The 14862-nt window shown below is 36.0% G+C and overlaps 1 protein-coding gene across 1 annotated transcript in view; it reads right to left on the bottom strand.

The window, feature by feature from the left end:
* Positions 1–14862, bottom strand: part of LOC141092728 (IgGFc-binding protein-like) — a 273657-nt gene that overhangs the window by 203530 nt on the left and 55265 nt on the right. The window contains exons 23-33 of the mRNA XM_073579121.1: positions 14373–14575; positions 13877–14257; positions 13099–13382; positions 12723–12994; positions 12518–12637; positions 10848–10892; positions 5104–5244; positions 4761–5017; positions 3527–3608; positions 1942–2004; positions 586–627 (exon numbers count right to left, since the gene is read on the bottom strand). Coding sequence (XP_073435222.1) covers positions 586–627; positions 1942–2004; positions 3527–3608; positions 4761–5017; positions 5104–5244; positions 10848–10892; positions 12518–12637; positions 12723–12994; positions 13099–13382; positions 13877–14257; positions 14373–14575 — 1890 coding nt within the window. The remainder of the gene's footprint in view (positions 1–585; positions 628–1941; positions 2005–3526; positions 3609–4760; positions 5018–5103; positions 5245–10847; positions 10893–12517; positions 12638–12722; positions 12995–13098; positions 13383–13876; positions 14258–14372; positions 14576–14862) is intronic.

The raw sequence follows: 14862 nt of genomic DNA, 5'->3' as shown, positions 1-14862 counted from the left end.
AAGCCACAAATGACATATCACCAAGAAAATTGTGAAGAGATAAAAGGAGTAGAGGAGAAAGTTAAATAACCATTAAGTAATTATGTCGAACCCGCGGTGCCACAGCCCCTACGCGCGTTTCGGGTATGTGCCTTCTTCCTTCATTTGGTTATGTGCCTTCTTTATCTCTTCACAATATTAATGGCTTAGTCGGTGCAGGAAAACCCAGCACAGAGTAAAGCAGGCCAAAGAGAATGCATTAAACAGGGAATGCATAAAGAAGAAACATAGAGGACCAGAAGGTGTGTTTCAGGGGTAGCAATACAGGTGAGCAGTGGGACAGGTGAGCAATGAGGAGAGTATATTTTTATTATCCTCATTTATTATACTCTGAGGTCTGCAGAGATCATTTAGGGTATAAAATTAAATGTGTTATATGTGAATACCTGGCCCAACCACTGGGACTCTAAGCCTGTAAGATAGTTAGCTCAGTTTAGGAGACTCTGTGTTCGAGCCAGGTATTGTGAACCAAGTGTGGTCCATGCTTCACAAACGTGAGAAATTAGCCTTAGATCTAGTATTGATCTTAAAATTATATGTATTTACCTGTATCCATTATTGTGCTTGTGGTTGTTATACATGGGATAACTATTAAAAAAGAAAATGAAAAATAAAGACAGTGCTCTCACGCAGAATTAATATGCACCATCCAAGAAAGGTGTAAAATAATAATTCTAAAGCTATAAAATTCTATTATGAAGTCCACAGTTAGGTTATATTCACACGCAGCATAAAATGCAAAGTTTTAGCTTTGTTTAAGGAACTTACAAAAAGCAGGATTTGCTTAGTTTTTGTTGCGTTTTTATTGCTGCATTTTTGTCAGGGTACATTTTCCTATTATTCATGCTGCTAAATTTAGTGCATAAAAAAAATCTCATTCAACTTCATCAGGTTTTACACCAAAAATGCAGAAAAACCTAATACCTGCAGCGTTTTTGCTCTATTTTTGGAATACCCATTGCTTTTAATGGTTAAAAAATGCTGAAAAAACGCTGAAAGAAGTGACATGCTGCATTTTGCAAAAACAACCCTTTTTGACAAAACAATCAGGAAAATAAACTAAGCTGTGTGCATGAGATTTCTGAAATCTCATAGACTTTGCTGGTACTGCGAAACACAGCTGAAATTTTGCATTCAAAATTTTGCAAAAATGCTATATGTGAACATAGCTTTAAAGAGGTTTTTGTAATTTTTTTTTCCTACTACTCACCTAAATAATCCACCCTATGGTTTCAGAGGTATGATCTTATTTATTTAGTGCTATCTTTTCTGATCTTTACCAAGAGGTTGTTGCTCACAGGATTCTCTGGGGGAATATTTTCACATTGATATGCATAATTACCTTGTGAGCACAGCCCCATAATAAAAACTATAAAAATTAGTACTAAATAAAAGGCCCATATTTTCTGGAACTGTATGAGAGATTTACGGTAATAAAAAATCAAAAGAGGCATGCTCAGGGAAGCAACTGGAGCTCACTAAGAGCAAAAAATGGTGGCTTTTAATTTGGTGACAGCAGGTCCTCTTTAAATTAATGTTTTCCGGTGAATCCCATCCAACATGGTAGTTATGGAGGTCTTCAACAGGTAACCTATCAGCATCCCAAATTCATATCACAGGAACCAATGATAGTCAGTGCATGATTACACCAGTGAAAATGCTATTAAATGCCACTATCAGTGATTGACAGTGGCATATAAATGGTTCAACAGAAGCAATAGAAGCGTCCTCCTGTCACTGCTGTTACAGACTGATGCTGGCTGTGTAACACAGTCAGCGCCTGCTCAGTTTGGGATCTAAGCTGCTCCATTCTTCAACATCATGACTGTGGTGTTCAGTTACATTGGGGCATGTAAATGGCCTAAAAAACCCTAACCTAATGTAATTATTATTGTTGCATACCTGTTGGTGTTGAAGTTTTTGCAGTGGTGGTTGTGGTGGTGGTGGTAGTAGTTGTTGCTTTAACTAAAAAGACAATTATTGCCATGATTATCATTCATTAACATTGCAGTATGATTCTTAGTAATAATATAATGCCGCGATATCTCAACAAATATGAATTTCTTCTTTTTCTACTTATTATATCTCACTCCCCATCACTCAGCCTTCTCAGATGGCACTAAACCTTCTAAATCAAAAGTAATATGCCATGATAACACTATCAGTACGAATAAATTCGAATGGAATTGAATTGGTATGCAGCTTTTTTGTATTTCGCTTCTGAATCCTAAAAAGGCATAAAAAATTCTTATATTCAACACTCTGGCATCTCTATTTTACCTGTCCAGTCCTTGCTGCATCTTCCGAACACTCATGCTTGAGCGGAAATCTCAGGTCCTCTCAAGCTAGGCTGGTACATGCGGCTTTTAAGAGGGCTTGGAAGGGTTCTGTGCAAGTGCACGAAAGGTCATGATGTTACCGAGATATGTCATGACTCCTAAGCTCCCTTAAAGAAGTACCAGCCCAGAGTGAGACGTACTGGGATTTCAGCACGAGCGCAGCGATCTGAACATACGGCGAAGATCAGCTCACAGGAGGGGCTGGAGAAGTGGGCCGTACGGTATTAGGATTTTTTTATTTTTTACTCAGTACATTTGATATGCTCTGAAGTCTGTCTATTCTAGACATAATAAAACATAATAAGGGACAAGAAATTTGCAGAGAATAATTTCTCCATGAATAGAATTTCAAAAGGAAAAAAGCACAAGAACAGGCAAATTCAAAATTTGCAAGCACCACACATCTCTAACTTTAACATTAAAAAAATTATCAAATATAAGATATTTGACTGCTTCAGAATGTCCAACAACATGAAACATGAGCTGTCCATATATTACTCGCAAAGGCATTCTAAAATTTCATTGCAGAATAAGCAGCTGCATGAGAACATAGAGCTGCAGCAGGGAGCCAGCTGTCAGATACTCCTAATAGACCCAGATCAGCTCTGAAGTTCAACTAGAAGGCTGAATTTGGCCCTGGCTGACATACCAGCCTCATCTACAAGGAAAATCAGTAAAACAAAAATTTATTTAAATTTTACATGCCCAAGCAAAAGCTGTTTGTGACCTGAAGGGTTGATCAATGTATGAAACAAATGAAAAACCAAATGAAAAAAACAGAAAAAAATGTAAAAAAAAATAAAAAATGCTGCTTCTAATACAAATCACTATTGGACAAAACATGTAATGAAAATTTAAACCCATGAAAAATAAATAAAAATTATTTAGATATCTGAATGTGAAATTTTTTTTAGAGCTATTAAAACATCATATACAGAAAAAAAATGTGGCTGATCATTAACTGTGGAAAATGACCTGGTCTTGGAATGGTTGAGAAAAATATTTTCATCTGTATGTTTTATTAAATATATCAAGTACTATTCTACAAGCTGAAGGTATAAATTCCACTGATACAAGTAATACATATTTTCTCTACAAGAAACATAATATGTAGCATATACGGTAAAAATGATTAACTTGTTACTTACCACAGTATCCAGGTGTAAGAGAGATGTCATCTATGGCCACATCACTACGATAGTCATCTCCTATCTTGCCTTCAATGAAAATCTGTAAACATAATGTATAATAAAGGATCTAATATGCTCTTCTTTTTGTTTTTTTGAAGTCATGATAGACTAGAATACTCTATATTTTTGCACTATGAGAAAGTGATTGCATTCATACAGCACATTCTGTAATCCACCTGAATGTCCTCTGTGTATGTTAATTACATTTCCTGCACATGAATATTAGAGCTTTAGCCATTTTACAATAAATTATTTAGTAGCTTCCATAACAAACTGATTGGTCTGTCTTGCGACCATAAATCGCACAAGAGTGAGTGTGATTTGGTAAATCCATCAAATGAAGCTTCAATCTATAGAAATCGGACAATCCCATAGATTTATTCAGTAAAATTAAATGAAAAGCGCATAACTGGACATTAAAAATTAACGAACATTATTACATTATTTGATTGAATCTTTTGAAGATAATGCATTGTAATATAACCTTAAAGGGATCTTTTCAGCTGAACCATTGGAAGCCTGAATCAGAGATCATCTCCTTTAATGCATCCATGTATTTTTCACTGCATTGTTCCTAGAAAACATTCTTTTGAAATGATGCAACTAGAATGACTAGTCCAAAAGTCACATTCTCTCTTTCCCACTCCCCTAGACCGACAAGTCTTTCCCTATTTTTGAATATAGAGAGAGACCTATCAATCAAAGGGAGCATGAAGGGTGGGGAGAAACGGTCGGGGCCTGCATCTTGGAATAGTCCTACTAGTTGCATCGTTCCCAAGTTGCAATGGTAATTTCAAACATGTTTTCTCTTAAACGTTGCAACACTTTAAAGTAAAACATACCTGGTTGCAATAGCAGAGCCAGGCACTGATTTATGCTTACCGTGGTTTTCTTAAACTGCATTAGTGACTGATACTGTTATGGTATAAAGTACATAAATACCATAACTCTTAAGACTCAACCATTGCAAGCAAAATTTGGCTTATATTAGAAATAATCTTAAATAAAATTTAGATAGACTTCTTCTCTAATGTCTCCCAAGGTTTCTCACAAATCTTGTAAGTATAACTGACATAGTAAGTGTATGTTTGCATATATAATGCATGTATCTAGTAAGTATCCACTGTATATGTTAGTTTCACGTCTTAACTGCTAATTATGCATTAATAATAAGGAAAAAACACAACATTACCTGGATGATGTCACTGTCAGGCAAGAAAATCTCTTCTATGCGCCACTTATCACCATAACTGCCCCATAAGTAGGTCATATATTCTATACCATCTTCCCTTAAGACAGCCACATTCAGCTCCATGTTTTCTGCAATTCCATACATGTGGTACCAGAATCGGAGGCACTGGTATCCAGTGAAACAATTAGCAGGACTCTCCAATATTGCCATGTCTCCTTCTTTTGACTTCTCACCATCAATGTAAAGATAGTATCCATCTGAAATAAGAATTGAAGTATCACGTTGAGGAATGGAAAGGTTCTAATTTTGAATACAATTTGTAACTTTTATAGAAGACCAATACCTCCTGTTGTGTGGTCAAGAGAAGGTCCAGTGAGTTCAGATGGTGTAGCACCTCTCCAGCGTATCCAGTCAATATTATCTGACTTTGATTGTTTCCAGTTACAGAAACCAGAATCAAAAGAGCAGCCTATGTCACATTTGCCTAAATATGGAAGAGCGAACACAAACACATATTAGTATGTCATATCTGTGTGCAATTAACAGAAATTACAGAAGGTTAAAAAAGTGATTAAACTCTTCAGCCCTGCATGTTATAAGTCACTTTTCTTTTTGTCTTGTGGAATTCGTTTCCACTTTTTGCACTTATTTTTTTAAATGGCATGTGCAGTTCATGAATTTTGTACAAAGTCTAAATTTTGTTTCATTATTTCTGTCTTTAACATTTCTTGGAACTATTAGTGAAAAAGACACACATTTTGTCCGAAAAATCGTGCAAAAATTCTAAGCTTATATAAAATAACTCTGCCAAGAGACTGGAGCACATTCACATAAAATGTTGTGGCTTTTTTAAAAGTCACAAATGATGAATTAATTGAAAACAGTTAAATACCAAAAACCACATCCACAGCAGAAAGCTAAAAAAAAACACACATAAAAGAGTGAATAGGTAGATATTCAGCACTCTTGAAGAATTAGAATTGGGTGCTCAAAAAGAGTTCCACCCCATGCACATGAAGAAGATAAGAGATACTTGGTTCTCCAAATAGTATAACCAGTCTTTATTCAGGCAATCCAAATAGGTCAATGACATTTTGGCGCTATGACACAGGCCTTCATCAGACACTACCTGGTACAGAAAAATATATCGTCAAAATATGATGGAATACATGTGTAAATAAACAAAACATAGAAAATCCATATGCATATGCATGTCATACATTAAAATTAATTTGTAAACTTAGCTGTAATTATCACATAACAATATAATTTCATATTAGAAAAAAAGGAAAGAAAGAAAAGAGAAAAAAATTATGTCCTTATGTACAGTGGGTATGGAAAGTATTCAGACCCCTCTACATTTTTCACTCTTTGTTTCATTGCAGCCATTTGGTAAATTTAAAAAAGTTCATTTTTTTCTCACTAATGTATACTCTGCACCCCATCTTGACTGAAAAAAAAAACCCAGAAATGTGGAAATTTTTGCAAATTTATTAAAAAAGAAAAACTAAAATGTCACATGGTCATAAGTATTCAGACCCTTTGTTCAGTATAGAGTAGAAGCATCCTTTTGAGCTATTACGGCCATGAGTCTTCTTAGGAATGATGCAACAAGTTTTTCACACCTGGATTTGGGTATTCTCTGCCATTCTTCCCTCCTGATCCTCTCCAGTTCCATCAGGTTGGATGGTGAATATTAGTGGCCAGCCATTTTCTGGTCTCTCCAGAGATGCTCAAGTGGGTTTAGGTCAGAGCTCTGGCTGGGCCAGTCAACAATAGTCACAGAGTTGTTCTGAAGTCACTCCTTTGTTATTTTAGCTGTGTGCTTAGGGTCATTGTCTAGTTGGAAGGTGAAGCTTTGGCCAAGTCTGAGGTCCAAAGCACTCTGAAAGAGGTTTTCATCCAGGATATCTCTGTACTTGGCTGCATTCATGTTTCCTTCAATTGCAACAAGTCATCCTGTCCTTACAACTGAAAAACACCCCCATGGCATGATGCCACCATCATGTTTCACTGTTGGGATTGTATTGGGCAGGTGATGAGCAGTACCTTGATTTTTCCATACATGCCACTTAGAATTATCACCGAAATGTTCTATCTTTGTCACATCGGACCAGAGAATCTTATTTCTCATAGTTTGGGAGTCCTTCATGTGTTTTTAGCAAACTTTATGCGGGCTTTCATATGTCTTGACCTGAGGAGAGGAGATCTTAGTGTTCTTCTTTACCACTCTCACCAAGGCTCTTCTCTCATGATTGCTCAGTTTGGCTGGATGGCCAGGTCTAGGAAGACTTCTGGTGATCCCATATTTCTTCCATTTAAGGATTATGGAGGCCATTTTGCTCTTAGGAACCTTGAGTACTGCAGAAATTCTTTTGTAACCTTGGCTAGATCTATGCCTTGCCAAAATTCTGTCTCTGAGCTCCTTGACCAATTCCTTTGACCTCATGATTTTCATTTGGTCTGACATGCACTGTGAGCTGTGAGGTCTTATATAGACAGGTGTGTGCCTTTACAAATCAAGTCTTATCAGTTTAATTAAACACAGCTGAACTCCAATGAAGGAGATGAACCATCTCAAGGAGGATCACAAGGAAATGGACAGCATGTGACTTAAATATGAGTGTCTAAACAAAGGCTCTGAATACTAATGACATTGTGATATTTTATTTTTTATTTTTTAATAAATTTGCAAAAATGTCTACATTTCTGTTTTTTTCAGTCAAGATGGGTGCAGAGTGTACATTAAAGAGAAACAAATGAACTTTTCTGAATTTACCAAATGGCTGCAATGAAACACAAGTGAAAAATTTAAAGGGTTCTGAATACTTTCCTTACCCACTGTATCTGAGAGATATATTTATTCACCATGATCCAAATTTAATACAGAAAGTTGCAGAATTAGAGAGAATAATCTCATTTTAGTATTAATCCTATATGCGTGACAGAGATCTCAGTCACATCAGTTTGTTATTGACATACCCAAAATAATAACTATATAAATACATAACTGTGTCAGTGTAAAGGCAATAAAAAGAAAGGAAGCAAGCAAATCAAAACAGCAGAGATTGAGACAGAGAGACTCATTGCCAGAGAAAGTAAAAATAATCCCAAAATATTCTTTAACTACATAAATAGTAAGAAGCTAAAAAATGATAATGTTGGCCCCCTTAAAAATAGTCTGGGTGAAATGGTGGAGGAGGATGAGGAAAAAGCCAATATGCTAAATGACTTTTTTTCAACAGTGTTTACACAAGAAAATCCCATGATGGATAACATGATCAGCAGTGATAAAAATTGTCCATTAAATGTCACCTGCTTAACCCAGCAGGAAGTACAGCGGCGTCTAAAAATCACTAAAATTGACAAATCCCTGGGCCCGGATGGGATACACCCCCGAGTACTGCAGGAATCTTTAAAAATTCCATAATAACAGGGTCTGTACCACAGGACTGGCGTATAGCAAATGTGGTGCCAATATTCAAAAAGGGGACAAAAACTGAACTTGGAAATTATAGGCCAGTAAGTTTAACCTCAACTGTGGGTAAAATCCTGGAGGGTTTTCTAAGAGATACTATACTGGAGTATCTGGAGAAGAATAAAATTATGACCCAATATCAACATGGGTTTACAAGGGACCATTCCTGTCAGACTAATCTGATAAGCTTTTATGAAGAGGTAAGTTCCGGACTGGACCAAGGGAATGCAGTGGACATGGTGTACATGGACTTTTCAAAAGCTTTTGATACGGTGCCACACAAAAGGTTGATACATAAAATGAGAACAATGGGGATAGGGGAAAATATTTGTAAGTGAGTTAAGAGCTGGCTCAGGGATAGGAAACAAAGGGTGGTTATTAATGGAGCACACTCGGACTGGGTCACGGTTAGCAGTGGGGTACCACAGGGGTTAGTTTTGGGCCCGCTTCTTTTTAACATATTTGTTAATGAACTTGTAAGGGGCATAGAGAGTAGAATTTCAATATTTGCAGATGACACTAAACTCTGAAGGGTAATCAATTCAGAGGAGGACAATTTTATATTACAGGAGGATTTATGTAAACTAGAAGCTTGGGCTGATAAATGGCAAATGAGCTTTAATGGGGATAAATGTAAAGTCATGCACCTGGGTAGAACGAACAAGATGTATAATTATGTGCTTAATTGTAAAACACTGGGCAAAACTGTCACTGAAAAAGACCTGGGTGTATGGGTGGACGACAAACTCTCATTCAGTGGCCAGTGTCAGGCAGCTGCTGCAAAGGCAAATAAAATAATGGGATGCATTAAAAGAGGCATAGATGCTCATGAGGAGAACATAATTTTACCTCTATATAAGTCACTAGTGCGACCACACTTAGAATACTGTGTACAGTTCTGGTCTCTGGTGTATAAGAAAGACATAGCTGAACTGGAGCGGGTGCAGAGAAGAGCGACCAAGGTTATTAGGGAACTGGGGGGTCTGCAATACCAAGACAGGTTATTACACTTGGGGTTATTTAGTTTGGAGAATCGAAGGCTTAGGGGTGATCTTATTACAATGTATAAATATATGCGGGGACAATACCAAGACCTATCTAATGATCTTTTTACTCTTAGACCTGTGACATGGACAAGGGGGCATCCTCTACGTCTGGAGGAAAGAAGGTTTAAGCATAATCACAGACACGGATTCTTTACTGTAAGAGCAGTGAGACTATGGAACTCTCTACCATATGATGTTGTAATGAGTGATTCCCTATTAAAATTTAAGAAGGGACTGGATGCCTTTCTTGAAAAGTATAATATTACAGGGTATATACACTAGTTTCCTTAGTGTTGCGTTGATCCAGGGAGCTAGTCTGATTGCCGTATGTGGAGTCGGGAAGGAATTTTTTTCCCCAGTGTGAAGCTTACTGTTTGCCACATGGGGTTTTTTGCCTTCCTCTGGATCAACATGTTAGGTCAAGTTAGGATAGGATATGGGTTGAACTAGATGGACTTAAAGTCTCCCTTCGACCTTAATTACTATGTTACTATGTTAGATAGTGAGTATTTTATAGTGAAGCTATTACATGTATGAGACAAAATAATGTAAATTCATCCCAAAAATTATATTATATCACAAGTGGGAATAAAGGAAATAGCCAACGTCCTATGGTACAATGCAGTATAAAGGAACATTCCTCCATAATCTTGTAGGGAGATATTTGAAGTTGCATGCAGTTCTAAAATGAAACATCAATAGAAATAAATCAAGGTAGATGAGCACCCAGCACCAGGCAATTTGTCTTGCCATTTTAAATACCTTGCAGGATACCTATTGTTGCTCTTGATGCAATCCAATGAGATTTACTTTCATCTACCTTGAAAATTTCCTTTCATTTTCTTTTGCCATTACCATGACATGGTTATGTATTTGTACAGTTCTTCTTTTGGGCATGTCCATAACCACCTACAGTACTATGATTTAGATCTTTGCCACACGTATACACGAGAAATACTGAGACGATTCAAAGAGATGATTTTCTCTAATTGAGACATTTTCTTATTAAATTTGGATTATTGTGAATGAATTTATCTCTCATAATGGACATAATAAGTGTTTTTTTCCGTTTTTAACGTCTTTCCTTTTTTCCTAATTTGAAATGATACAATAATGTGATTATTGTAACTAAGATTGCAAATTACTTTTAACGTGTGACATGGATATGCATATGACTTTTCCATGTTTTGTTTATTTACACATGTATCTTTTAGCATCTGGTGAAGCCCCATGTCACAGGGTCGAAATGTCATTGACCTGTTTGGATTGCCTGAATAATGATTTGTTACACTATTTGGAGTGCCAACTATCGCTTATCTTCTACATAAAAAGTGACTTAAAAAAAGATGCAAATTAAAAGAAGAGTAAGTCAAAAATGTTAAAAAATAGGTATAAAAATAAAAAATGACCCAAAAAAGAGACACAAATGCAGTACTGAATTGGGCTACTCATGCTTTGGTCTTTAAGTTATATATACAGTATATTAATATATTTAATTAAACCCAATTTCACAAGAATAATATAGTTATGGAGATCTTTCACAGATTCCATATTTCTTCTTACCTTGTGTAGTTGAAACAATTGGTTTTGGAGTGATTGTAGGCTTATCTAAAAAAAAATGAAAGAATAATAATATCGATATAAAAGTTGCTTGAAATACGACATACCATTTACTAATTTTAATTAGGTCATGGCTATTGAATAATACATTTGGTTGAACTGCAATATGTTAATGAATCACACTGTTCGAGATGTGGAAATCTAATTTAGGTTATATTATTTATTTATTTTTATTTATTTTACTCATATATATAGCGCATATTAATCATCCCTTTGTTTTAGGTTTTATTTACATGAAAAAACTGTTTTTTTCAGCGCTGTTTGTACTCTTGCCTGTAGTGGATGTTGTAGATATTGGAGGGGATTGTAATAGGGTGCGACATGTCAGGATTGAAAAAGCAATAATAGTAGATGTTACAGTGGATGTGACAGTGGGAGGAGGTGTAGGTGTGGATTGGATAGTGGGGCTTGTGGTTGTAAGAATAGTAGTTTAAGTAGTTTAACTTGTAGAAGGGGAAACAATTGATAATGAGTTGGTAAAATTTATAAAAAAAAGTGGAAAAATGATCACTCATGTTAGAGAAGAATCATCAGTGCTACCCATAGATGGAAATTTTTTCATGGAGATCAATCAACCAATCTTTAAGAATCACATGTAACCAAATTCTATTTGTAATCCAGAGTAACTGGAGAGGTAGAAAATATTGTACAGAAAATGTGCTGCTCACTTATTTTTCAGATTTAAAAATTTGGGGAGCATAATAATTTTTAACTAAATTCACTTAATCATAACGAGCCTATTGCATGTACCAGTTCCAGTTTATTAGCTAAGCTTATGAATATTTAATTGAATGTTTTGCAACAATTGAAAAAGCAATTATCCGGGATTTGAAAATTCTGATATAAATATAGAAAACTAAAACAAATAATAAAGTTTTAATTGGAAAAGTACCCAAAACCTGTCTTGCTATAATCATGCAACTTTACATGACCACAGACCCCACTGTACTCAATTGTTTATTGTGTCTCGTCCAGTGTAACGTCTCTGTATCATAGCTGCAGCTTATACTCTGCCTACTGGACAATTAGGCAGAAAGGAGGCAGTTTGAGCGCAAACAAGGATGGAGATTAAAGAATCACAGTAACACCATGTGCACACTTTCAGTATTTGGTCAGTATTTTACATCAGTATTTGTAAGCTAAAATGAGGATTGGAAGAATCAGAGGAAAAGTATAATAGAAACACGTCACCACTTCTGTATTTATCACCAACTCCTCGTTTTGACTTACAAATGCTGAGGTAAAATAACTCACCAAATACTGAAAGTGTGAACATGGCCCCAGCAGGAATCTGTTCTAATATTTCTCAAACCTTTAGTCACAAGGATATATCGGATTGCCTTGATCTTCCACTTTCTAAACCAGATTCTACCTAGATCATAGAGTCGAAATATCCAGCTATCTAGTGCAAGAAGCCGGAACATCAATGTAGCATGTTTACTGTTCTGAGTATTTGGTTCCTTATCTTTGATTTTCCTCTTATACTCCTTATACTGTGCAAATAGTCACTTACTTATCCCTTTATTAGCCTTTTATTTTCTCAGTATACCTTGATCTTCCGTCCAATAACATTTATCGCGTTTATAAACATATTATGCAGTAAAACCATTTACCTGGTGTAGTTGAAGTTGTGGTTCCTAATGTGTCGCAACCAATAGTTGTAGGAGTAATAGTAGTAGTTGATGTAGTTGCAGTGGTGGTGGTTTTGGGTGGACTTGTGCTATTTATTTCTCCTAATCAGCAAAAATAACATTTATGTTATAAAATACAACATAACATTTAATCATACATTATGATATAAAGGAATTAACTTCTTACCACAATTAGCTTCTTGTCTCCAATCACCAAGAAGGACTCCTATTGCTTCACATGCTGCAGCATAAAATTCTAGTGAGCTGCAGAAATAAGTATCATTCCCTCCTGTCGCGCATTGGTCATAGATGCAACTCTCAAAGTACTGATATGGTGGAATGAGAGCATGACACTGGGCAAAGGGGCCATTGAGCAGCTTTATTATTTCACACTTAGCCTCAGCTTCTTGCTCTATGTTGGGAAGGCACATAGGTGGAGGAGGAGGAGTAGGGTCACACCTACAGAAATATACATACAGCAAAGTTAGATCCCACATTGCAAAAATAATTATATATGGATGAATAAATGGAAAAATGGACAGATAAGATAAGAAAATACTCACAGCCATCCATCATCTGGTACTCGCCAGCTGTTTCCAAAGTCATTGACTTCAGTTACAACGCTGCCATTAGGTGTTGTGAAGTCATCAAAGCGGTTATCATTGTATGTGCCACACAATCCACACAACTTATCTTTGTATTTCTCACTCACTATAACAAATAATTCATGATCTCCATTGAATTTAATCTGCAGTCCAAAGTTGGTATTAACTACTACGTACTGCCCACTTCTTATGATGTTTATGCCAAGCACGTCAACGGGAAGGGTAACTAAAACATTGTTGACCTGCAAAGCAAAGGTAGAGGGGAACTATAATTTTTTGCTATGCCAACATTAACCTGAATAATAACAGTGACAACTTTAATTTGACAATCGTGTTTCGTAAAGTAAAAAAAACAAAAATATTACACTAATTTTTTCAAAAATTATAAAAGGAAAAAACTTTTACAAATACCTAACAAATATTTAACATTTAACGAAAATGTTGTTACATAAAAAAAATTGCAAAAATGCAAACTGATATTGTCCAATACAGTACTGTCTCCTTCTGCTGCTTCCTTACAATGCTGTCTCCTTCTTTGACACAACCACTGAATATCCAAAAACATTACAACACTTTTTTCGCACAAACTTCAAGCTACTTTTATAGGGTAACTCCTGAAAGTGTAAAATATATATGCGCAATGTTTTGAGCATACATTTGGCTTTTTTGTATTAACAGAATTCTATGGTATTACAGTGAAATTTGGGTAGACTTGTAATGAAATAATTTAACTTACATGCACAATATTGTTCTTCTCGATCCAGATGTGTACACCATCCACAGTTAGAGCAACTGAATTTATTGCTGTCCAGCTTGGGTTGCCTCTGTGTTCATTGCGTGTGGTGACAGTAAAGCTGTGAGATGTATTGGCACAGGTTTCTGATACAGTGTAGTTGCAAGATCCTTGAAAATGGTGAAGTGTGCCATCAAATGTGGAGTAGTGCGGGTCACCATAAATGTGGCATGTTGCACTGCTTGGTTGGTAGCAGCCCAATAATCCATTTTGTACCTTACAGATTTCATCTTCTTGACAAGACATAGGTAAACAGGAGACCATGTTGTTATCCTGACATTGACATCTCCTCTCACAGTTTCCTTCAATGAATTCATCACCTCTCTATGAAAAAAATCAGCAACTACTTAAAAATATTTCAACAAAATTTTCAGCAAAAATTCAGCAGCAGAGAAGTATAAAAAGAGCAAAAAAATCACATACTCTGTTGGACACTTACATTATAATACTGGTCATTGTGCAAGCATCCGCATTGGGATTTAGAAACGCAAACCCCTCCACTGAGAATGTACCCGTCTTTACATTCACATCCTTCCACGCATGGAGAGGTGCATTTCTCTGGAGCCTGTGGATCCAAGCAGGTTGCTGGACATGCAGTCATACATTCCTTGTAATCGCTATTGCTTGGACATTCTTTACTTCCTGTTGATTCCAATGCACAAAATTTACCAAAATTAGGCTAAGTTCAGTTGGCCATAAAAAAAAAAATCATCAAATTTTCATGCAGAAAAAATTAAGATTTTTCATCGATATTGTGATCTGGATAGTTTCCATTCGTAATTTGTTTTTTATCCATCAGCAGCGTATAAAATTTACAAGACCAAATACAGGTTTCAATACTAACAATTGCAATGTAACTTGCAAAACAGATGCTATGTGGTTAATACACATGGGATCCTATTTTTTACGCACTCATAGACTTGAATAGA

This window comes from Dendrobates tinctorius, unplaced genomic scaffold, assembly GCF_039654945.1.
Source record: "Dendrobates tinctorius isolate UK_male_01 unplaced genomic scaffold, ASM3965494v1 ptg000060l, whole genome shotgun sequence".
Taxonomy (NCBI): Eukaryota; Metazoa; Chordata; class Amphibia; order Anura; family Dendrobatidae; genus Dendrobates; species Dendrobates tinctorius.
This window is presented reverse-complemented; position numbering and strand designations above follow the sequence as displayed.